The 23,547-nt window shown below is 45.0% G+C and overlaps 1 protein-coding gene across 1 annotated transcript in view; it reads right to left on the bottom strand.

Annotated features, from left to right (window-relative positions):
- Positions 1-292: 292 nt before the first annotated feature.
- The window catches only part of ZNF512B (zinc finger protein 512B), a 53,568-nt gene continuing 30,313 nt past the window's right edge, over positions 293-23,547 (bottom strand). The window contains exons 8-17 of the mRNA XM_070940154.1: positions 21,156-21,311; positions 15,870-15,994; positions 12,737-12,829; positions 10,100-10,201; positions 7,184-7,354; positions 4,535-4,726; positions 4,130-4,231; positions 3,940-4,002; positions 2,117-2,215; positions 293-1,190 (exon numbers count right to left, since the gene is read on the bottom strand). Coding sequence (XP_070796255.1) covers positions 897-1,190; positions 2,117-2,215; positions 3,940-4,002; positions 4,130-4,231; positions 4,535-4,726; positions 7,184-7,354; positions 10,100-10,201; positions 12,737-12,829; positions 15,870-15,994; positions 21,156-21,311 — 1,397 coding nt within the window. The 3' untranslated portion in view covers positions 293-896. The remainder of the gene's footprint in view (positions 1,191-2,116; positions 2,216-3,939; positions 4,003-4,129; positions 4,232-4,534; positions 4,727-7,183; positions 7,355-10,099; positions 10,202-12,736; positions 12,830-15,869; positions 15,995-21,155; positions 21,312-23,547) is intronic.

Below are 23,547 nucleotides of genomic sequence, written 5' to 3'. Positions count from 1 at the left end.
AGAACTAAAAAAATAAAGAGTTTCACAGAAAGGCCCTAAATTTTCCACAATCCCTCTTTAAGAAAACTTCCCCAAACACCTCCTTGCCAAAAGTTCCTTTCTCCGATATTAGTTTTCCCTAAACTTTTCAATTTTTCCAAACTTTTTGTTATCCAAATTACAGGCAGGGCCATCAGTCTCTTGATTTAAAAACATAAAAACAAACAAACAAAAATTCAGAATCAGGATATTTCGTCACCATCATCAAAAACCCAACCCACCCACCCACCCCCGCCAACGGTTCATTGTCAAACAATCTCAGGTATTGTTTTTTTTAAAACACATTTCCTATCAAAATTATAAAAAGTAAGCTGGGTTTGCAAATCACAACCACAGTTATTTTGTTTTTCGTTCGCGGGAACTCCCAAACACGCCCTGTTTCCCTAAACACACGACTGCTACTGGAAAAGCAATCCACAAAAACAGAGAAGACGAAAAAAAAATGCTTTAACTTGGTTTCCCTATTGCACTTGGCTCTTTCCTTGCTCCTGCAGCATCTCTTTCGAAGAAACCGCCCCACTCCATCCCCACCTTTCGCCGTGGTACTCAACCGATCCGTGGACGTGGTCTGCCCCACGCGGGCCGGCATTATGTACAATCCAGGCGGGGTTTCGGATGGAAGAATCGCGCCGGAAGGTTGAGTCCGTCTCCGAAAATAAAACCCAATGTTTGTTTCAGTGTCTTAAAGTGGTTTGTCACTTATTATTTTTTTTTCTCTTAAAAAAAAAAGGAAGGAAGGAGCGGAATCGGGAGGGGCTCAGCCAACGAAGGAGCATCCTGCTCACCCATCACCCTGTAAACTAATCTGTAAAGAGGGTTTATTATTTTTTTATTTTTTATTTTCCTGACCCCTCGGCTTATTTTTCTGGCATTTTATTAACCCCGAATTTCTGGGCGTGGAAGGGTTTGTTACCTCTATCTTTTTCATCCAGGATGCAGTTTGCCACTGGCCACGACGTTGTGGCTTTCTTATGGTTAATATTTCCCAGGATGCTCTCTGTGTCTTTAGGGAAAAATTCGGAAGGCCTCTCCTTCGGCTTCCGGCCTCGTTTCTTGCCATCGGGGCTAGTCTTTCGTTCTTCGTTGCTGGGCGTCCTCTGTTCTTTACTTTTTTTTTTCTTGGAAGAATCAGTCGAGGTGTGGAACCAGTTCTGCGTTTCGGGGAGCAAAAGAAAGATTGGTGGGTACGTGTCGCCTGAATTCCCTCAAAGCTGGTTTAAATTGTGTTTGCACAATACAAGTAGTTGTCCACTTACAGCCGGGACTAGAACTCACAGTCTCCTGTTCATTGGCCCAAAGTCACCTAGCTGGCTTTCGTGCCTGAGGCAGGAATAGAACTCACAGAGCCCTGGTGATTGGCCCAACGTCATGCAGCTGTCGTTTATGCCTAATGAAGTACTAGAACTCATAATCTCCTGGTGATTGGTCCAAATTCCAGCCGCCTTTCCTGACTAAGGTAGGTCTAGAACTCACCATCTCCTGGTGATTGGCCCCCAAGTCATCCAGCTGCCTTTCATGACTAAGGCAGGACTAGAACTCACCATCTCCTGGTGATTGGCCCCCAAGTCATCCAGCTGCCTTTCATGACTAAGGCAGGACTAGAACTCACCATCTCCTGGTGATTGGCCCCCAAGTCATCCAGCTGCCTTTCATGACTAAGGCAGGACTAGAACTCACCATCTCCTGGTGATTGGACACTCACCATGGGCCACAGTGGCGCAGTGGTTAGAGTGCAGTACTGCAGGCTACCTCTGCTGACTGCCTGCAATTTGGCAGTTCAAATCCCACCAGGCTCAAGGTTGACTCAGCCTTCCATCCTTCCAAGGTGGGCCCCCAGATTGTTGGGGGCAAGAGGCTGACTCTGTAAACCACTTAGAGAGAGCTGTAAAGCACTGTAAAGCGGTATATAAGTCTAAATGCTTTTGCTAACTCCTGGTGATTGACCCAGAGTCACCCAGCTTCCTTTCATGACTAAGGCAGGACTAGAACTCACAGTCTCCTGCTTTCTAGCCTGGTGTTTTAACCGCTAAGAAGTAACTTTGCAGCAACAAACAACTCCCAAAAAGATGACACTTACCTCTGAGTGTGTCTTGATGATGTGGTATTTGACCCCACTTTCTGAGCTAAACTCCTTCTGACACAGAAGACAACGATATTTGCCCACCAAATGGCCTCCCTGTAAACCAAAAACCACCCATGTTAAATTTGGTAGAACCAACCTAGAACCAAGGAGAAATTTCCTGAAGTGAGAACAATTAACCAGTGGAACAACTTGCCTCCAGAAGCTGTGAATGCTCCAACACTGGAAGCTTTTAAGAAGAGAATGGATTTGTCTGAAATCGTACAAGGTTTCCTGCTTAAACAGGGGGTTGGACTAGAAGACCTCCAAGGTCCCTTCCCTTATTTTGTTATTCTGTTTTTCTCTTTATGATGACTGGATGGGATGGCCATTTCAGGCTGCAGGTAAGGGAGCCATGCAATTTCTTATTCTTATTTTGTAAAGAAGGCCTGACTCACAACCAATTGCTCAGTGAGTTGCTAACTTTGGTTATTATGCCCCCCCCCGCAAGGTGCAGGTAGTCCCTGACTTACAACCGTTCATTTAGTGACTGTTCAAAGTTACAACGGCACTGAAAAAAGTTACTTATTATGACAGTTTTTCCACACTTACAACCGTTGAAGCGTCCCCCATGGTCAAAATTCAGCCGCTTGGCAACTGACTCATCTTTATGACGGTTGCAGTGTCCCGGGGTCACGTGATCCCCTTTCGTGACCTTCTGACAAGCAAAGCCCATGGGAAAATCAGATTCACTGAACAATCGTGTGACTCATTTAACAACGGCAGTGATTCACTGCTGCAAGAAAGGTCGTTAAAATGGAACAAAATTCACTTAACAAATGCTTCACTTAGGCAACAAAAATTCGGGGCTCAATCGTGGTCGTAAGTCGAGGACTACCTGGTACGTACAACCTGGATTTGAATTTCTGATAGCCCCCCCCCCACCCCCCCACCCCTGCTCACCTGGTCACATTTTGTGTGCTTGCAAACCGGTCTTGCATTTATAGCAATGTTCAGCGTGCCGCAAATACATTTATAATGGACTTTTGTTGGGAACTGGCATTTTTGGAAGCACCGAGGGCCACGTGATGGTACAGTCTTCCGGTTTGGCGTTGCAGCGAGACAGTCAGGGAATTAGCGGGCTCCGACGAGCTCCGCGAAAACCCCGGCTGACGAACCGCTGCCGATGGATCTGCGGACCAGAACCGTCCTGTAGGGACGGGGAAGAAAGAGAGGCACCTCAGATAACCAAGAGGAACAGGCAAGTTCCTCGAAGGTCGGAGGGAACTCTCTGTGACTTGGCGGCGGGGGATGGCTGCCATGGCGGCTGCCTAGAAGCTGGGACAACCGGATTAAGTATAGAGAGAGGAGAGGAACGGAACGGAGTTTTTTGAAGCCAGGTGAGTGACAGCCAACCCAGGCTTCAAATAACAACAAGGGAAACATCCTTCAATTATAAGACCCCTAATGATGAAATACCGACTAAGGAGCATGGGGGCAAAGAAGATTTTGAAACGTAACTTTAAAAAGGTAAAAACCCGATAGAAAATTGATTTCTGAACAAACTATTTGGAAACTTTAAACAACTGGATATGGTCAAAGGATTGGAAAGAAATAATGAGATCCTTTTTTTCCCCTTTCTGTTTTAAATTTCAAGGGGGCGTCTTTTTGAGCAGAGCTGTGGCATTGGTGAACACTGGCATCACCTCAAATGTTGTCGCGTGTCACCTTTTGCCCATCCCTGGCCTACAGTCTGCGAAGGATTTGGCAGGCCAACCTCTGCATGCCAACAAAGAAATCGCCCATTCAATAGGGAAAGACTGACTATGGAGCTCCATTACCTTGTTACAGTTAGCCAGATGGGCTTTTAAGCCGGACACGCTGCAGTAAATGGCTGCACAGCACTGGAAGGGAAAAGAGAGAGGCTGAGTGGGGAACCTCTGTTTGGGATTCAAATCTTCCTCAAATCCCATCCAGGACCAATGGAAACTAGAATCGAGGTCTTCTGGCCATAAAGCCTAAAGCACTCACGTCATTTGGGCAATTGATGTGTCCTTTTTCTTTGACTTCATTCTTCCAGGCCTCCAGAAGCCGCGGGTTCAACTTGGGAAGTCCAGGCCGAGTGTAGTTTAGCTGCCAACATTCAACAATCACAACAGTCAGAATGCTATTTACAAGCGCGTGGAAAAACACGGCTAATATCTCCTGGATTTCCTGACAGGGTCGTTGTGAGGATAAATGAAGAGAAAACCCATGGAAGCCATCTTGGGCTCTTGGAGAAAAGGCAGGATGTAAATCTTAACTGACAAATAGAAAGTATGCCACAATCATCCTCAAGCCAAGCCTTCGACCCCCAAACACCCCAATTCTCTGATTCCCACCCCACCCCCACCCCCTGCCATCTTTGAGAAACTTCCAGGTGCTCCAGTCGCTCACTTGCTTTGTTTCGGGGACCAGATCGTCCTTCATCCGCCGCTTGGTCCAGTCCTTGGCCAGCTCGTCCTCAGCTATTTCCTGCAAGTGGAAGACGGCGACTTGGGCGGAGGTGCGCCGGATGCGGCCGCTGGGGGTCCTCTCGAAATCTTCCACGGGGCTGGGTTCGGGCTTCAGCTCCAGCTGCTCTGGGGGCTGAGGAGAGAAAAGCGGTCTGTGATGAAGGCAGATGCTGGAAGGGAGGAAGAGAAGGGAAAGAGAGGAGGAAGGGAGGAAGGAGGGGAGGAGGAGGAAGGGAGGAAGAGAGGGAGGGGAGAGGAGAAGGGGAGGAAGAAAAGGAGAATGAAGAGAGGAGGGAGGGAGGAAGGAAAGGAATGGAGAGAGAGAGGAAATGGAGACATAGCCAAGGAGAAGGAAAAGGAAAAGGGAGAATGAAAGGGGGAGGAACAGAAGGAAGGGAGGAAGGAAGGGAGGGAATGGGCAGAGAGAGAGAAATGGAGACAGAGAGAGAGAGACAGAGAGAGAGGGAGACAGAGGGAGGGAGGGAAGGAAGGAAAGAGGGAGGGAGGGAGACAGAGGGAGACAGACAGAGGGAGGGAGGGAAGGAAGGAAGGAAGGGAGAGGAAATGGAGACAGATAAGGAGAAGGAAAAGGGAGAATGAAGGGGGGAGGACAGAAGGAAGGGAGGGAATGGGCAGAGAGAGAGAAATGGAGGAAGGAAGGAAATGGAGACAATGGAGACAGATAAGGAGAAGGAAAAGGAAAAGGAAAAGGGAGAAAGAAGGAAGGAAGGAAGGAAAAGAGGGAGGGGTGGAATGGAGACAAGAGAGAGAGAGTGAGTGGAGAGAATGGAGACAGAGAGGAGAAGGAAATGGAGAATGAAGTGAAAGGAGGAGGAGGAGGAGGAGGAGGAAGAGAAGCAGATGGAAGGGAAGGAGGGGTAGGAAGGCAGATGGAGACGGAAAAGGTGAAGGAGAAGAGGGAGGAAGGAAGGAAACAAATTAAGACACGGTGGCAATTAAGGCCTTTTGATTGCTTTTTTACCTGAGAACTTTCAAAGGAGAAGAGGGAACTGGGAGGCCTTGGTGAAGGGCAGGTTACCCAATCCTAGTGATTTCTAGCTACTGCACGTGGCCTTCAACCCTCAAACATCGTCTCCCTTCAAAACTCATCGGTGGGTTTCCAGATTCGGAAAACGGCCCTAACATCACCTGGCTGCCTCTGACTGTCTTTAATGCATCGTTGCAAACAAATAGTTACCTTTGCTTGCAAGTCTCTTGGCAAAGAAAAGAGGAAAGACTGCCAGAGATAGATAAAAGTAAAAGTTGGCAGGTGTGTGTGTGTGTGTGTGTGTGTGTGTGTGTGTGAGAGAGAGAGAGAGAGAGAGAGAGAGGGAGGGAGGGAGGGAGGGAGGGAGGGAGGGAGGAAGGGAGAGGGGAAGAGGGATGGGGAGAGAGAGGGGAGAGAGGGAGGGGGGAGGGAGAGGGGAGGGAGAAAGGGAGGGAGAGGGAGAAAGGGGGAGGGAAAGAGGCAGAGGGAGGGGAGAGAGAAAGGGGGAGGGAAGAAGGGAGGGAGGGGGAGAAAGGGGGAGGGAGAGAGGGAGGGGAGAGAGGGAGAAGGAGAGAGGGAGAGGGAAGGGGAGAGAGAGAGAGAGGGAGGGAGGGAGGAAGAGAGAGAGGAAGCTGTGCCTACTGATTGCTGCACAGTAACTCAGTCTATTTATTATGGCCCAGCAAAGGATGGAGAACACACAAAAAAACACACACCCCTTGGAGTTCTACACTAAATTGTACAGTACAGGTCCTCCCCGAATCACAGTGATTTGTTTAGTGACCCTTCAAAGTTACAATGGCGCTGAAAAAAGTGACTCAGGACAGTTTTCACACTTAAGACCACTGCAGAATATCTGCAGTCACGTGATCAAAAATTCAGATGCTCGACCATCGACTCATATTTATGACGGTTGCAGCGTCCCAGGGTCATGGGATCCCCTTTTGCGACCTTCTGATGAGCAAAGTCAATGGGGAAGCCAGATTCACTTAACAACCGGGTTACTCACTTAACAAATGCAGTGATTCACTTAACAACTGCGGCAAGAAAGGTTGTACATTGGGAGGAAAACTCACTTAACAAATGTCTCTCTTAGCAACAGAAACTTTGGGCTCAATAGTGGCTGTAAGTTGAGGACTACCTGTAGAGAACTCCAAGCAATGCTATTGATGTGTTTGCACAAGGCACAAATAGTCTCAACGGCCAACACATCAATAGCGTCGCTTGGAGTTCTATATCGAATAGAATAATAGAGTTGGAAGGGACCTTGGAGGTCTTCTAGTCCAACCCCCTGCCTAGGCAGGAAACCCACTCCAGACAAATATTGTACAATTCAGAATTCTGATTCTGGGACACATGGATTCTTGCACTCACCCAACCGACCATATGGTTCACTTACCGAGTAGGATTCAATTAACAATTATGGCAAAAAAGTCGTAAAAATTAGGTCACATGATATCTCACATAATGACCACGCTGCTTGACAATGAAATTTAAGGTCCCCCCCATTGCGGTCGTAAGTCGAGGGCTACCCATAACACTTTTTAAATACAAGCACAGTGTCGGTGACAAGGAAAGCAGGCGGGAGGCTCAGGGGCTCACCGTTGCCGGATGCTCGGAGCGGATGTGGTAGTCATGCCCAGCTTTTGACTTGTAGGCCTTGCCACAGTGGGAGCAAGTGAAGACCGGCTTCTCCAGCTCCGACGGCTGCTTCCCGCATCGCTTCTGGTGATACTGGTACCCCATAAGACTGGAGAAGGTGGCCACGCAGCCCTGAAGCAAAATAAGACGAATCAGAGATCAGCAGGGAAGGAAGGATTTTCAAGGTACGGGGTCAACCATTTTTAAAACAACCTAACAGTGTTAGAAAAAAAAACAATAAGAAATAAAAGACATACAATATGCTGGAAATCAGCCAAACAATGGAAGGAGTTCTGGAGGAGACTATGCTAGAAATTAGCCAAATAAAATATGCTGGAAGTCAGCCAAACGATGGAGGGAGTATGGGAGAAGATTATGCTAGAAACTAGCCAAATACAATATGCTGGAAATCAGCTATAACGTGGGGAGATAGGGAGGAGATAATATTGGGAATAATCTCAAAAGAGTTGATAACTTGGGAAAGAATAAGTAATATGTTCTTGTGATAAAACTGTGTAATAAGTGGGATATTAAATTGGAAAGTTTAAGATACTGTGATTTGATAAAAAGGGTCAAATAATTAAGAGGTTGATAAAATTGTGTTTTATAAATTTTAACAAAATGGAGTTGTATTGAAATTGAACTTGATAATTCTGGTGATAAAATTGTAAGGTATATAATTAGAATAAGAGACTAGAATATTGTTAACAATTAATTGGATATTGATGAGATATAGATACAGAGATAATGAGTTAAAATTTAATTTGAAGCTAAAACTGTATTGATATATTAGATTTGTTTAGATGAAAATGTTAGAATTTTATGTTTAAATTTGTTTTTTTTTTCCTGTTTTAAACTTTTAAAAGATGTAATGTAAAAGTGGAATAGAGCGGGTTAAAAAAATGTAAGCATGTTAACCATTTATGACCGGATCGAAACTCTGTTCTTGAAAGTTATATTTTATGTTTATGTTTGGAAAAAAATAAAAAAATATTTACAAAAAAAAAAAAAAAGAAAAAAAGAAATAAAAGACATATAAAGATAAAAGAGATGATGGATAGATGATTTCTCTTTTTTGTTGTTGTTCTGATTTGCTTTTCCTTTTTTTTCTCTCTCTCTTTTCTTTTTTTTTTCTTTTCTTTTTTTTTTAGGTAGGTGACACGACCAGAAGTCAGGTAGGATAGAAAGAAAATGTTTTTCAGTAAAAGGTGACATGACTAAAAGTTAGAATAAGTGATAGAAATAAGAGAAGGGGGAATGTTAGTGTAGACACTTTTATATAATAAAATAAAAGTTAACAAGGGAAAACATGGAATAATTGAATAATGACAGATTGCAACTTATTATAATTGTGTAATCATTATTAGAAATACCATGTTTCCCTGAAAATGGAATAATTGAATAATGACAGATTGCAACTTATTATAATTGTGTAATCATTATTAGAAATACCGTGTTTCCCCGAAAATAAGACCCTGTCTTATATTTTTTTGAACCCCGAAATAAGCGCTTGGCCTTATTGCCATGCGCTCAAAAGCCTGATTGGGCTTATTATCAGGGGATGCCTTATTTTGGGGGGAACAGGGTATGTAAGTTGATTGAATGTAATAACTGTGATTAATTTTACTAGTTTTATTTGCGTTAGAATGTATGGCACTTAGGTGCCACACTGTTCACGCATTGATTTGATATGTTTGTAAAAAAAATATAAAAAATAAAAAACTTGGAAAAAAAAAAGAAATAAAAGAAATAACATAAAATAGTGGGGTTTGCTACAGCTGCAAACCTCACTCCTTTCTAGCCCTGGGAATGTTATCTAGTTGGGTAATGAAATGTCTGCAGGAAAACCACCAAACTCAGAGAGCACCAAGGACTTCATATTATCCCTCCTCCTCCTCCCTCCTTTCTCCTCCTCCTTTCTCCTCCTCCTCTTCCTCCTCCAATCTCATTCTCTTCTAGTTCTGATGATATTAACCTAGTTGGGTAATGAAACATCTACATGGGGCTCCCCCTGGGGTGCACCCGGAGGCTCCAGCTGGTCCAGAATGTGGCCGCGCGGGGGATTATGGGAGCGACGGGGCGCTCCCATGTGACACCTCTCCTGCGTGAGCTGCACTGGCTCCCGGTGGTCTTCCGGGTGCGCTTCAAGGTGTTGGTGACCACCTTTAAAGCGCTCCATGGCTTAGGGCCAGGGTATTTACGAGACCGTCTTCTGCCACCAATAGCTTCCCACTGGCTAGTACGCTCGCACAGAGGGGGACTCCTCAGGGTGCTGTCTGCCAGACAATGTCGGCTGGCGACCCCCAGGGGGAGAGCCTTCTCTGTGGCGGCGCCTGCCCTCTGGAACAACCTCCCCCCAGAGATACGCACAATACCAGACCTCCGGACTTTTCGTCGGGCCCTGAAAACTTATTTATTTCACCTAGCTGGGCTGACTTGATCCCACTGTTTTCGGTTAAATTGAATTGATTTTAATTGGGTTGTTTTAAATTGTGCCCAAAAATATTTAATTATTTTTTAAACTGTTTTTAAATTTTGGATGTTCTGTTTTATTTTGGCTGTTCACCGCACTGAGTCCTGTCGGAAAAGGGCGGTATACAAATTAAAACAAATAAATAAAATAAATAAAACCAAGCTCAGAGAGCACCAAGGACCCTAGAGTCCTCCTCTTCCTCTTCCTCCTCCTCTTCCACTCCACAAACCCGCTTCCCTCTAGCCCTGAGGATGTTACCTAGTAGGGCAATGAAACGTCTGAAAGAAAAGGACCAACCTCAGAGAGCACCGAGGACCCCACAACAGCCCTGAGCTACAAATAGTCCCGTCTATTGGTATAGGTGACCTTGTTATAAACATCCTAGCAGACAGCAAAATCAATACCTCATTTGGACATTTGAGTTTCCCCATCTGCTTTAGCATTTTCCTCAGCCTTTCCCTGTCTCCTAGTTCACTGAGAGGGACAGCAGCTTCCACAGGAGCAGTCTAGAAAAAAGAAATTGGGGGGGGGGGAAATTACCCACTCATATCAACTGTACATGTAGTCTTAGACTTTGGAAAAAGTGCAAAGAAGAGCAACTAAAATAATGAAGGGCCTGGAGACAAAAACACATGAAGAACGGTTGCAGGAACTTGTGGCTCCGTTACCGGAGCCTGTGTCATCGGCAGGAGAGGACTCCGAGAGTGAAGGAGAGGAGTTGGCAAGGCCTCCCTCTCCAAGACCCTCCTCTCTGGCAATGCCTTTGGTGTCCACCGAAGGGCAAAAGATAGGGCCAGGGCCAAGCACGTCCATGCAGCCACAGGTGGACAGTGATGAGGGGAATGAGTCTTGGCTGGATCCACGCCAGCGTCGCAGAGATAAGCGCGCGCAACAGAAGAAAAGGCATGCCCGAGATTAGGCTGAGTCACTGGACCACACCCCACAAGGTAGAAAAGGGAGCGTGGTGGCCAGTCAAACCTTGTGACGAACAAAGCTGAAAGCTTCCACGCCATTCTGCATTGCCGGACTTTTGCTATAGACTTTGCTGGATCATCTTTGGACTTGATTGACTCTGTAATTATTGAGCTGTTTCTTTTGATGTACCAGAAGCGGGGAGAAGTTATCTCTCCTCTTCGTAAGTAATAAACTCTTGGCAGGCAGCCACTAGGTTGTTGCCAAGTTCCGTTATCATAAGGAAAAGGATTTTGCCGCCTGGTTTGGTCTTTAACTCTTGAACGTCTGTTGGTGTGTGTGTGTGTGGGACGGGGACAGAACAGAACTGGGTATGGTTAGTCTAGAGAAAAGAAGGACTAGGGAGGACATTATAACAGTCTTCCAGTATTTGAGGGGCTGCCACGAAGAGGAGGGGGTCATCTTATTCTCCAAAGCGCCTGAAGGCAAGACAAGAAACAATGGATGGAAATTAATCAAGGAGAGAAGCAACCTGGAATTGAGGAGAAACTTCCTAACAGTGAGGACAATTAACCAGTGGAACAGCTTGCCACCAGAAGTTGTGGGTGCTTCATCACTGGAGGTTTTTAAGAAGAGACTGGACAGCCACTTGTCTGGAATGGTATAGGGTCTTCTGCTTGAGTTTGGGGGTTGGATTAGAAGACCCCCAATGTCCCTTCCAGCTCTATTCTGAATGACTACAGTTCATTTAGTCGTGAATGTTCAAAATTAAAACGGCACTGAAAAAAGTAACTTAGGACCAGTTTTCACACTTTTACAACTGTTGTAACATCCCCATGGTCATGTGATCAAAATTTGGATGCTTAGCAACTGATTCATATTTATGACGGTTGAAGAGTCCCGGGGTCACGTGATCTGCTTTTGCGACCGTCCGACAAGCAAAGTCAATGCGGAAGCCAGATTCACTTAACAACCCTGTTCCTAAGTTAACAAATGCAATGATTCACTTAACAACTGCAGCAAGAGAGGTTGTAAAATGGGGGCAAAACTCACTTAACAAATGCCTCACTTAGCAACATAAATATGGGGCTCAGTTGTGGTCATATGTCAAGGACTGTGTGTACCAGTTTGCAGCAACCTGCTCTAGAGTTGAAGACAGAACTGAGTTTGCTAATTTTGGCAATTTCTAGGCATGTGGACTTCAAATCCCAGAATTCCCCAGGAAGCTTGGCTACTCATGAGAGTTCTGGGAAATGAAGTCCAGTTACTCAGAGGTTGTCCCAGTTGAGAAATGTCGGATTGGAGCACTGATTCTCAATTCTGCAACTTTAAGATGTGTGGACTTCAATTCCCAGAATCCCCCAGCCAACTTGTTCCATCGATTAATCGTTCTCACTGTCAGGAAATTCCTCCTTATTTCCAGGTTGAGTCTCCTTCTGTTGAGCTTCCACCTGTTCTGTCCCCGTCTCACACACGCATACAAACAGTCAGCCAGGGGTTAAATAAAACTTGCAGACAATAAATTCCTTCGATAACAGGATTGGCAGCAACCCAGTAGCTGCTTGCCAAGAACTTTACTCACAGAGGGAGGTGTTCCTCCTCCGTCAGATACCAAAACAAATACACAAAGTCAAAGAATTGTCAAGTCCAGTCCGTATTAAATCCAAGGCAGGCAGATAACGTAGTTTCAGAGATACAATGCGACTCGCTAGTTGTTTAGTTTTGTCCGTCACAGAGCCTGAATGGCCACCACACCCCTTTTATCCCCTGTGGGGTGTGGTCCAGTGACTCAGCTTAATCTCTGGCACGCCTCCTTTTCTGTTGCATGCGCTTGTCTCTCCGACGCTGGTGTGGATCCAGCCAAGACTTATCTCCATCACTGTCCGACTGCGACTGCTCAGGAATACCTGGCTCCTGGCCAATCTCTTCTCCTTTGGGAGATACCTGAGGCATTGCCAGAGAGGGTCCTGGAGAGGGAGGCCCGGCCAACTCTCTCCACTTTCGGAGCCTTCTCCCTCCGATAAGACGGGCTCAGGGGTCGGAGTCACAACACCACCCATTACTTCTTGTCCTGCCCTCTACATGCACAATCTACATTGTACACAGATCTACACGCAAGAGGACCATACCTTGTTCACGTGCTCGGCCATCGTGTGATAATTCAGCCCTGCTTTGGACTTGAACTGTTTTTTACAGTGCTGGCATTTCAAGGCATCCTGCAGCTAAAAGAAAGGAGAAAAATACATTTCAGACAAAGAAATCTAGAGTGAATACGATTTGCCTTCCATCAATCTACACTTAGCAATAATTGTGTGGGATACGCAGTGGTGGGATTCAACCGGTTCGCACCACTTTGGCCGAACCGATTCTTAAATGGCTGGCTGGCCCCTCCCCTTCTGTTCCAGAAGTCCCCACACACCCCGTTTTGGTTCCCAGGTGTTCTGCCCCAGCTACGGACCCCAAAGAACGCAGCACACACAAAGTCTGTACAAACCTTAGTTTACTAAATTAAATCAGTCTTTTTCAAATAAAGGCTGTTAATTAACTTTCTTAACAGCCTACAAGAATCCAAAGAATAAATAATTGTAATCTTACTATGGTTGGCAGAAAGCCCAGAAGCAATTTGCAGAAAGCTGATAAGAGAACTAAGATCAGGACGTGAAGGAGAGTGAACGAAGTTGTTCCCTGCGAATTGCCTCAGTCGTCGTCCTTCCTTAAATAGGCTAAGGGAGTAGCCAATTAGCCCCAAGCCTTACTCTCGAGGAGACCTCCTCCTGAGGAACCACTCCTGCCTTTTGGCAGCTCTGCGCGCCCGTGCATCGAGAAAAGGCTCCTCCTCTTCTTCCTCTTCACTTATGGGAGCTTCTGGAGGTTCTGAAGGCCCTGGCTGAATCCCCACTTCTGGCACCACATCTTCTCCAGCCTCCTCACTGTCCGACTCGAGTGCCAGCTGCACAGGCTGCTGGCGCAGCACCACACCAGCCTCCTCGCTGTCGGAATCAGCTACTAGCTGCACAGGCCGCTGACGGGCCACAACACCAGGTAAGTGCAAGGAGGCTTACTAGGCCCAAAATGGGGCGCAGGGGGGGCGCCCCCTGCAGCCCATTTTTGCTCCCAAGGGGGTGCAGGAGGCCGAGTGCTGCCTGCCACACCCCCTGGCCACACCCACCATGGCCACACCCACCCAGCCAGTCATTAGGGCAGAGAACCGGTTGTTAAATTATTTAACAATCCCACCACTGGGGATACGTGGTTATGTTGTGCGTCTATTTTTTGCTTATCCTCTTGTACGTTTTATAACCCAACTACTCAAGAGTTGCTCAAAATGGTAATAGTTTTATGATCCCCACAAAATAAAATAAATACATCCACAGAGGATAAATGTAATTGATAAAACAAACCAAAACCAGATGCTGCAAATGTGTAGAGGCATTCCTCGGCATATGACCATAATGGAACCTGCCCATTACAACCATCTGTTGTGACCGTCGTAAATTGGGTTGGTCACAAGGCAGCATCTCAACAGGGCAAAAAATTAGAGGGGAAATTTAATATTGCTTGGATTTAACCACCATGGAATTGTCTGAATCATCTTTCTTCAGCACAACTGGTAGTCCCTGACTTACGGCCATTTGTTTCTTCAAAGTTGTGACGATACTGAAAAAAGTGACTTACAACCAGCCCTTAAGGACACTGTAGCGTCCCGATGATCGTGGGATCAAACAATGAATTTTCCGGTCCCAATTGCGGTCATAAATTGAAGCCTACCTATACATAGACTTATGACCACAATTGTGTCCAAAATTTTGTTGCTAAGCGAGACAGTTGTTAAGTGAATTTTGCCTCATTTTACAACTTGTTACGGCTGTTGTGTAAATCACCCGCTGTTGTTAAGTTAGTCACACGGTTGTTAAGTGAATCTGGCTTCCCTACTGACTTTGCTTGTTTGGAAGGTCGCAAAAGGGGATCATGTGACCCTGGGACACTGCGACCGTCATAAATACGAGCCAGATGCCAAGCGTCCGAATTTTAATTACGTGACCACTGGGATGCAGCAACGGTCGTAAGCGTGAAAAATGATCATGTTACTTTTATTCAGTGCTGTTGTAACTCTGAACAGGCACTAAATGAACTGTTGCAATCGGTGGAACAACTTGCCACCAGAAGTTGTAAATGCTCCAACACTGGAAGTTTTTAAGAAGAGGTTGGAGAACCAATTTGTCTGAAGTGGTGTAGGGTTTCCTGCCTAAGCAGGGGGTTGGACTAGAAGACCTCCAAGGTCCCTTCCAACTCTGTTATTCTACTCTATTCTACTCTATTCTACTCTATTCTACTCTATTCTAATCTACTCTACTCTACTCTACTCTATTCTAGTCTAGTCTAGTCTAGTCTGGTCTAGTCTAGTCTATTCCATTCTATTCCATCTTCATTCTATTCTGTTCTGTTCTACTCTAATTCTAATTCTAATTCTAATTCTATTCCATTCCATATTTTCTATTCTACTCTACTCTACTCTACTCCACTCCACTCCATTCTCCACTCCACTCTCCACTCCATCTATTCTGTTCTGTTCTGTTCTGTTTTGTTCTGTTCTAATTCTATTCCATTCCATTCCATATTTTCTACTGTACTCTACTCTACTCTACTCTACTCCACTCCACTCCACTCCACTCTCCATCTATTCTATTCTATTCTATTCTATTCTATTCTATTCTATTCTATTCTATTCTATTCTATTCTATTCTATTCTATTCTATTCTATTCTATTCTATTCCATTCCATTCCATTCCATTCCATTCCATTCCATTCCATCTTCATTCTGTTCTGTTCTGTTCTGTTCTAATTCTAATTCTAATTCTAATTCTAATTCTAATTCTAATTCTAATTCTAATTCTAATTCTAATTCTATTCCATATATTCTACTCTACTCTACTCTACTCTACTCTACTCCACTCCACTCCACTCCACTCCACTCCACTCCACTCCACTCCACTCCACTCCACTCTCCACTCCTCTCCTCTCCACTGCTTTTTAAGTCTAGGACTATCTGTATATTAAACTGCCCCAACCCAGCAATTGTGATGCCAGGGTCCCAGGGCCCTGGAATTCAGAATCAAGGGCCCGGGAGCAAATCCTGGTTTATCACAAAGGAACAGGACAAACATTGGCCTTGGCCCAGAGTTAGCCCATCCAAAGCATCCGCAGCTGAAGGGAGTGGGTTACGTTTCTCGCCATTTGAACGGGGAGCACGTGGCTTCCTACCTTTTGGCAGACTTCCATGTGCTTCTTGAGACCCAAGACCGTCTTCCGGGAGATCATGCCACAGGTCGGGCAAGAGACTTCTCCTTTCTCGTTGATTATCCGCTGCCACTGCTCCTCAGGGGTTGCTGGAGAAGAGAAAAAAAGGACAAACCATGAATGCTGGTCAGGCGTAACAGTGAGGCGGCTCTATTTTGGTTTAATCCCAGAACTACATTTTGGCTTCTCAGGAATAATATGCAGTAGAGGGTTGTTTTCATGTATTTATTTCCCTGTCTTTGTTGTTTTAATAAATCACTCAAGGTTGGGCTGAGGGAAAGAGTGACTGGCTCTAAGTCACCCTGCCTAAGGAAGGACTAGAACTCACAGTCTCCTGGTGATTGAGCTAAAGTCACTTAATCGGCTTTCATGCCTAAGGCAGGACTAGAACTCACTGTCTCCTGGTGACTGACCCAAAGTCACCCAGCCAGCTTTCATGCCTAAAGCAGGACTAGAACTCACAGTCTCCTGGTGATTGATCTAAAGTCACTTAATCGGCTTTCATGCCTAAGGCAGGACTAGAACTCACAGTCTCCTGGTGATTGATCTAAAGTCACTTAATCGGCTTTCATGCCTAAAGCAGGACTAGAACTCACAGTCTCCTGGTGATTGATCTAAAGTCACTTAATTGGCTTTCATGCCTAAGGCAGGACTAGAACTCACTGTCTCCTGGTGATTGGCCCAAAGTCACCCAGCCAGCTTTCATGCCTAAGGCAGGACTAGAACTCACAGTCTCCTGTTGATTGGCCCAAAGTCACTTAATTGGCTTTCATGCCTAAGGCAGGACTAGAACTCACAGTCTCCTGGTGATTGGCCCAAAGTCACTTAATCGGCTTTCATGCCTAAGGCAGGACTAGAACTCACTGTCTCTTGGTGATTGATCTAAAGTCACTTAATCGGCTTTCATGCCTAAGGCAGGACTAGAACTCACTGTCTCCTGGTGATTGGCCCAAAGTCACCCAGCCAGCTTTCATGCCTAAGGCAGGACTAGAACTCACAGTCTCCTGTTGATTGGCCCAAAGTCACTTAATTGGCTTTCATGCCTAAGGCAGGACTAGAACTCACAGTCTCCTGGTGTTTGATCCAAAGTCTCTTAATCGGCTTTCATGCCTAAGGCAGGACTAGAACTCACAGTCTCCTGGTGTTTGATCCAAAGTCACCCAGCTGGCTTTCATGCCTAAGGCAGGACTAGAACTCACAGTCTCCTGGTGATTGGCCCAAAGTCACTCAGCTGGCTTTTGTGCCTAAGGTGGGACTAGAACTCCCCAACTCCTGGTGACCATGGGAATGCTATAATGGTCATGTGTGAAAACTAGTCATAAGTCATTTTTTCAGTGCCACTGTAGCTTTGAACTGTCACTAAACGGACAGTTATAAGTTGAGGACTACCTCAAGTTCTTATTTAATTTAGAATATCAGAGTTCAAAGGGACCTTGTAGGTCATCTAGTCCAATCCTCTGTTCAAGGAGACTCCTAGTCCATTTCTGACAAGCGGCTCTGTCCTGTTTCTTCCTGAAAGCCTCCAGTGATGGAGCACACAAAAATTCTGGAAAAGGGGTGGGTTCTAAATTTTTTACTACCGGTTCTGTGGGCGTGGCTTATTTTGTGGGTGTGGCTTGATGGTCATGTGACAATTCTTTAGGATTTAGCAGAGGTACTGGTCTACCAAGCTTTTAACTACTTGCAGAGCTGTACCGGTCTACCCATTTGTTTTTGGAGGCACTGGTCTACCCATTTGTTCTTGGAGGCACTGGTCTACTCATTTCTTTTTGGAGGTACTGGTCTACCCATTTATTTTTGCAGCCACCAGTCTACTCATTTGTTTTTGGAGGCACTGATCTACTCATGTATTTTTGCAGGCACTGGTCTACCTATTTATTTTTGCAGGCACTGGTCTACTCATTTGTTTTTGGAGGCACCGGTCTACCACCACACTGCCTTTTAACACTGATCAGCTGTAGGGCGGCCCTTTGAAGCCCTACAGCAAGAGTTTAAACAGTTTTTTTTTCCTTCTAGACAATCAGCTGGGACTCAGGAGACAGCAATAGATTCGGGGTGGGGCCAAATAAAAGGTAAGAATAATGCTGGGGGTGGGGGCAGAACCGGTTCGGTGACATCATATCATCACCGCTACCGGCTCGGCGGAACCGGGCACAACTGGGAGGAACCCACAACTGTTCTGGAGGCAAAGTCATTCCACAGGTTAATTGTTCCAACTGTCAGAAAATTTCTCCTTATTTCTAGGTTAATGTAGCCAATAATCAAACTGTCTGGCTGGATTAGAAGTCACTTAAACAGCTGAAAATCAAAACAATCACTCCTGTAACACAACCCCCGCAAAGGAAAGAAAACCCTTGACACAATTCTGCTTTAAATCACAACGTTCTTGAAAAATACAATAATCAATAGCCGGCCAGCAGTTACAGAAATTACGAAGTAGCAACAATAAATATGAGGCTGGATTAATTCCCAATCCACGGATCAATGTAGGCTTGCCGAGTTGTTCGTGACATCAAGTTCAGATTCAAAACCTGGGGAAATGAATTGGCTAGATCCAGTTCTACAGAGGAATTATTGAGTCTGTCATCTGCACCTCTATAACTGTCTGGTTTGGTTCTGCAACCCAACAAGACAGACACAGACTTCAGAGGATCATTAGAACTGCAGAAAAAACAATGGCTACCAACCTGCCTTCCATGGAGGACCTGTATACTGCACGAGTCAAAAAGAGGGCTGGGAAAATATTTACAGACTCGTCACATCCTGGACATAAATTGTTTCAACTCCTACTCTCAAAACGATGCTATACAGCACTGCACACCAGAACAACTAGACACAAGAACAGTTTTTTCCCCGAACGCCATCACTCTGCTAAACAAATAATTCCCTCAATACTGTCAAACTATTCACTAAATCTGCATTACTATTAGTCTTCTCATCATTCCTATCACCCATCTCCTCCCACTTATAACTGTATGACTGTAATCTTGTTGCTGGTATCCTTATGATTTATATTGACTGTTTCCCTATGACTATCATTAAGTGTTGTACCTTATGATTCTTTGACGAACGTATCTTTTCTTTTATGTACTCCGAGACCGTATGCACCAAGACAAATTCCTTGTGTGTCCAATCACACTTGGCCAATAAAGAATTCTATTCTATTCTAGAAGAAGTTGCTGATGTGTATATTTGGAATATCCAGCTGTCTCCAGTCCAGCAAAAGATTTTCCAGAGAAATATGTTTTGGGCTGATCCCAGAGAAACATATTTTGCCTTTGAAAGGTCTGCGGATTATTTGCCAAAATATCAAAATGCAGGAAATGGGGTGGGGGGGAATCTGAAGGCCAACTAACTGTGGAACTTTCTGGTTTTCCAAGGAAGGGAAGGAAAAACAAAAGTTTTCAGTGGCAGACACAATTCATACTAAAGGTTATCCATACAGATGTCAGATTTAATTACTTTTATCCGTTTGGTGCCTGTTGAAAATCAGGTAGCAATTCTTTTTTTCTCCTTTGTATATAACACTTAAGTACTTTTTAAAGCTAGTCGAGCATCAAAATTTTTTAAAAAGTTGTTTTCTCCTTTTAGGGTTAAAAAAAATTGAAACAATACAGAGGATTTTCTTAATATAAAGTATGATAAAGATTAATGAGTTAACAGAAGCATATATTATTCCCCACAGCAAAGAGAAGCAGAGAAGGGTCAAATCGATTCTTTTATCCAAAGAAGAGAATTATATCTAACTTTGTTTCTGTTCTGAAATTGCTTCCAGATTTTGTGCTTGTAATGGAAAATATATATATATATATATATATATATATATATATATATATATATATATATATATATATATATATATATATATACTGTTTTTGTTTTTGTTAACTAGATAGGCTTATTGTTATAGAAATGGCTTGTATATACTCTCTATGGAGATTCATAGTCACCCAGTGAATCCCAAAGGTACTTTTTCAAGAGGCAACTGAACTTTCTGGTTTTTTCTTTGAAGACGTTTCACTTCTCATTCAAGAAGCTTCTTCAGCTCTGACTGAATGGTAGGGAAGGGAAGGATTGATACTCCTTGCAGACAGCTGGTCCATCTGCATCCTTTTAGAGAGATGTTGAGGCCGCTTGGAAGTTTATCTCAGAGTCACCTGAGTGGTGCATATGGGCGTGGAGCCTTCTTGGAACTGCTGAAAGGACTGTGTTGTAGACCAGAGATAGATGATATTGTGTCCCTCCCCCTCTATTGAGAGGGGGCTGTTCAATTTTGACACAGATGGCCTCTTTGACCCCTCTTTCAAACAAGCGGTGCTCCCTGTCCAAAATGTGGACAGAGTCTTCTCTGTCTTCAAAAGAGTGGCCTGTGTCTTTTAAATGCAGATGGACTGCTGAATCTCGTCCTGAAGGGTTTGTTCTCCTATGTTGTGCCTGTTGTGGCTCCGTTACCTGAGCCTGTGTCATCAGCAGGAGAGGACTCTGAGAGTGAAGGAGAGGAGTTGGCAAGGCCTCCCTCTCCAGGACCCTCCTCTCTGGCAATGCCTTTGGTGTCCGCCGAAGGGCAAGAGATAGGGCCGGGGCCAAGCACGTCCACGCAGCCACAGGTAGACAGTGATGAGGGAAATGAGTCTTGGCTGGATCCTCGGCAGCGTCGCAGAGATAAGCGCGCGCAACAGAAGAAAAGGAGGCGTGCCAGAGATTAAGCTGAGTCACTGGACCACACCCCACAGGGTATATAAGGGGGTGAGGTGGCCATTCAGACTCTGTGACGGACAAAACTAACTACTATCGAGTCACATTGCATCTTTGGAAACAACATTATCTGCCTTGGATTTATTTTACGAACTGGACTATTTTTGAACTGTGTGTATTTTGTTTATGAGTAAAGTTCTTGGCAAGCCGCTACTGGGTTGCTGCCAAGCCTCTTATCGGAAGAATTGGTTGTCTGCCAGTTTATTTAACCCCCGGCTGTCTGTTTGTGTGCGTGTGTGAGACGGGGACAGAACAGTGCCATGAGATTATGAAGTGGCTGTTTTGTTTCTCCAATGTGCAGATGTGCACACTGGGGGGAAAACAATTAAACAGTTTGCAAAACCTAAAACAGTGTTTTTCAAACTTGGCCCCTGTAAGATGAGTGGATTTCAACTCCCAGAATTCCACCCATCTTAAAGGGGTCAAGTTTGAAAAACATTTAGACTTAGAAGAACAAGGAAACTGCTGCAAAGAGAGAACCTGTCTCAATCTTACCTGTGGCTGAAGGACCTGTTGCTAAGGTGGTGGCCTCTTTTCTCGCATTGGATCCTGAAAGCTTTTTCTTATGGTCTTCGGTGTTACTGCCGAGGAGGGAAGCTTCCAACTTTTTTGCGCGATGGGCCTTAGCCTTGTCTTCTGCTTTTGCCAGCCCTGTTGAAAAGCAGAAATTAATTTTGGAACAGATAAGCTTTGGGCAGTCTCTGGCTTCGATAAGGGAGAATATTAGCTCAGGGTTGAAACGAGGGATCTTTGATGCTCTCCGAGCTTGTTTTCTTGTAGACGTTTCATTACTCAAGTAGGTAACATCATCAGTGCTAGAAGGGAGTGAGATTTGCAGACAGGAGGAGGAGGAGGAGGAGGAGGATGACTGTGGGGTCCTTGGTACTCTCTGAGCTTGGTTATTTTTTTTTTTGCAGAAGTTTTATAACCCAACTAGGGAACATCATCAGTGCTAAAAGGAACTGTGGGATGTGGAGAGGAGGAGGAGGAGGAGGAGAAGGAGGAGGAGGACTATGGGGTCCTTGGTGCTCTCTTCGTTTGGTGGTTTTCTTGTAGACATTTTATTACTCAAGTAGGTAACATCATCAGTGCTAGAAGGGAGTGAGGTTTGCGGACAGGAGGAGGAAGATGAGGAGGAGGAGGAGGAGGAGGAGGAGGAGGAGGAGGAGGAGGAGGAGGAGGAGGTGGAGGAGGACGATGACTGTGGAGGCCTTTGTGCTCTCTTAGCTTGGTGGTTTTCTTGCAGATCAAACTTGGTAACATCACCAATGCTGATGATATTACTTAGTTTGGTAATGAAAACGTCTACAAGAAAACCACCAAACTCAGAGAGAGCACCAAGGACTCCTCAGTCTCTGGCTTAGAAGAACCAGGTATGATATCTCCTAGGAAGGTCCCAGCAGGGCACATATGGGTGCAAACAGACCTCTAGTTCTCTATGGAAGAGAAAGGGCCCAATCCACTCCACTTTGTTTTTAAAATTTAAACCAAATTTAAAACAGAATGTGTCTGCTGCAAAGTCCAAAGCCCAGCATTCAGAATCTCTTGACTCCTGGGTCCAATACCAGCCCCTTAAGATGTTCTCCAGTAGGGCTCAACCAGTGGTGTCTTTATTTTTGATTTCCCAGCCTGGCTGACAGCAATGGGGATCTGCTGGTTGTCTCCTTTCCAGACATTAACCAGGGCCAACTCTAACTAACTTTTAGAGATCAGTCATAAGTCGAGGACTATTTTTAATAGGTCTTTACAGGTAAGGACCAGCATCTTAAACTGCACCTGGAAGGAAACTGGGGGGAGGGGGGCAGTCAGGGGTGAAATGCTCCCGGTTCGGACCGGATTGCCTGATCTGGTAGCGATGGGAGGCGGGTGGTTCGGAGAACCGGTAGCAAAAATCCCTGCCCCACCCACCATTGCCCAGCTGAGCCGTGCAATCATCAGAGGCTTTTTTTTTAATTTTTAAAAGCATTTTTTCTACAACCTTTTCGGCCGAAAAAAAATGCTTTTAAAAGTAAAAAAAAAAAAAAAAGCCTCTGATGATCGCACGGCTCAGCTGGGATCATCAGAGGCTTTTAAAAGCATTTTTTCTACAACCTAGAATGTTTTTAAAAGGAAAAAAAGCCTCTGCCTATCAGGCAAGTCAGCTGGGATCGTCAGAGGCTAAAAAAAAAAAAAAAAGCCTCTGCCGATCAGCAAGTCAGCTGGGAAGTCAACCTCTTCAGCCTAAGAGGCTGTAGAAAAAAAATGCTTTTAAAAGTAAAAAAAAAAAAAAAAAAAAAAAAAAAAAAGTTGGCCACACCCACTCAGCCATATTACCCTCCCACCAAGCCACGCCCACAGAACCGGTAGTAACAAATGTTACATTTCACCACTGGGGGCAGTGCACCCAAAAAGGCACCAAACACCGAGCACACTGCAAGATTCTGGACCAGTTGTAGCTTTCGGATAGTCTCCAAGGGCAGCCCCATGCACTGCACACTGCAGTTGTCCAGCTGGTGTGAGTGACCATGAGCAAGTCCACCCAGCCCAAGAAAGGGCACAATGCCAACATCAGAAATGGAGGAGAAGGAGAAGCAGCAGGTGCTGAAAAACTTTCTACCTGCCCTCATCTCCTTTTTCAGGCAATTTAACAAACAGAGACTGGTTACTAGTCCACATGAAGCATTTCTTGTGGTTCATGCGGACTAGTTTATTTTTTTTTTGCCAGAAAAATGGATGAAGAGGGAGAAATAACCCCCCACCTTGGCAGATAAAAGAATTCAAACATTTCTGTGTTGTTGAGTTACTATTGGATTGATTATTCATTCATTCATTCATTCATTCATTCATTCATTCATTCATTCATTCATTCATATTTGTATATCACCCTACTCCCGGAGGACTCAGGGCG

This window comes from Pituophis catenifer, unplaced genomic scaffold, assembly GCF_029215685.1.
Source record: "Pituophis catenifer annectens isolate HBS135680 unplaced genomic scaffold, rPitCat1.0.hap2 SCAF_3, whole genome shotgun sequence".
Taxonomy (NCBI): Eukaryota; Metazoa; Chordata; class Lepidosauria; order Squamata; family Colubridae; genus Pituophis; species Pituophis catenifer.
This window is presented reverse-complemented; position numbering and strand designations above follow the sequence as displayed.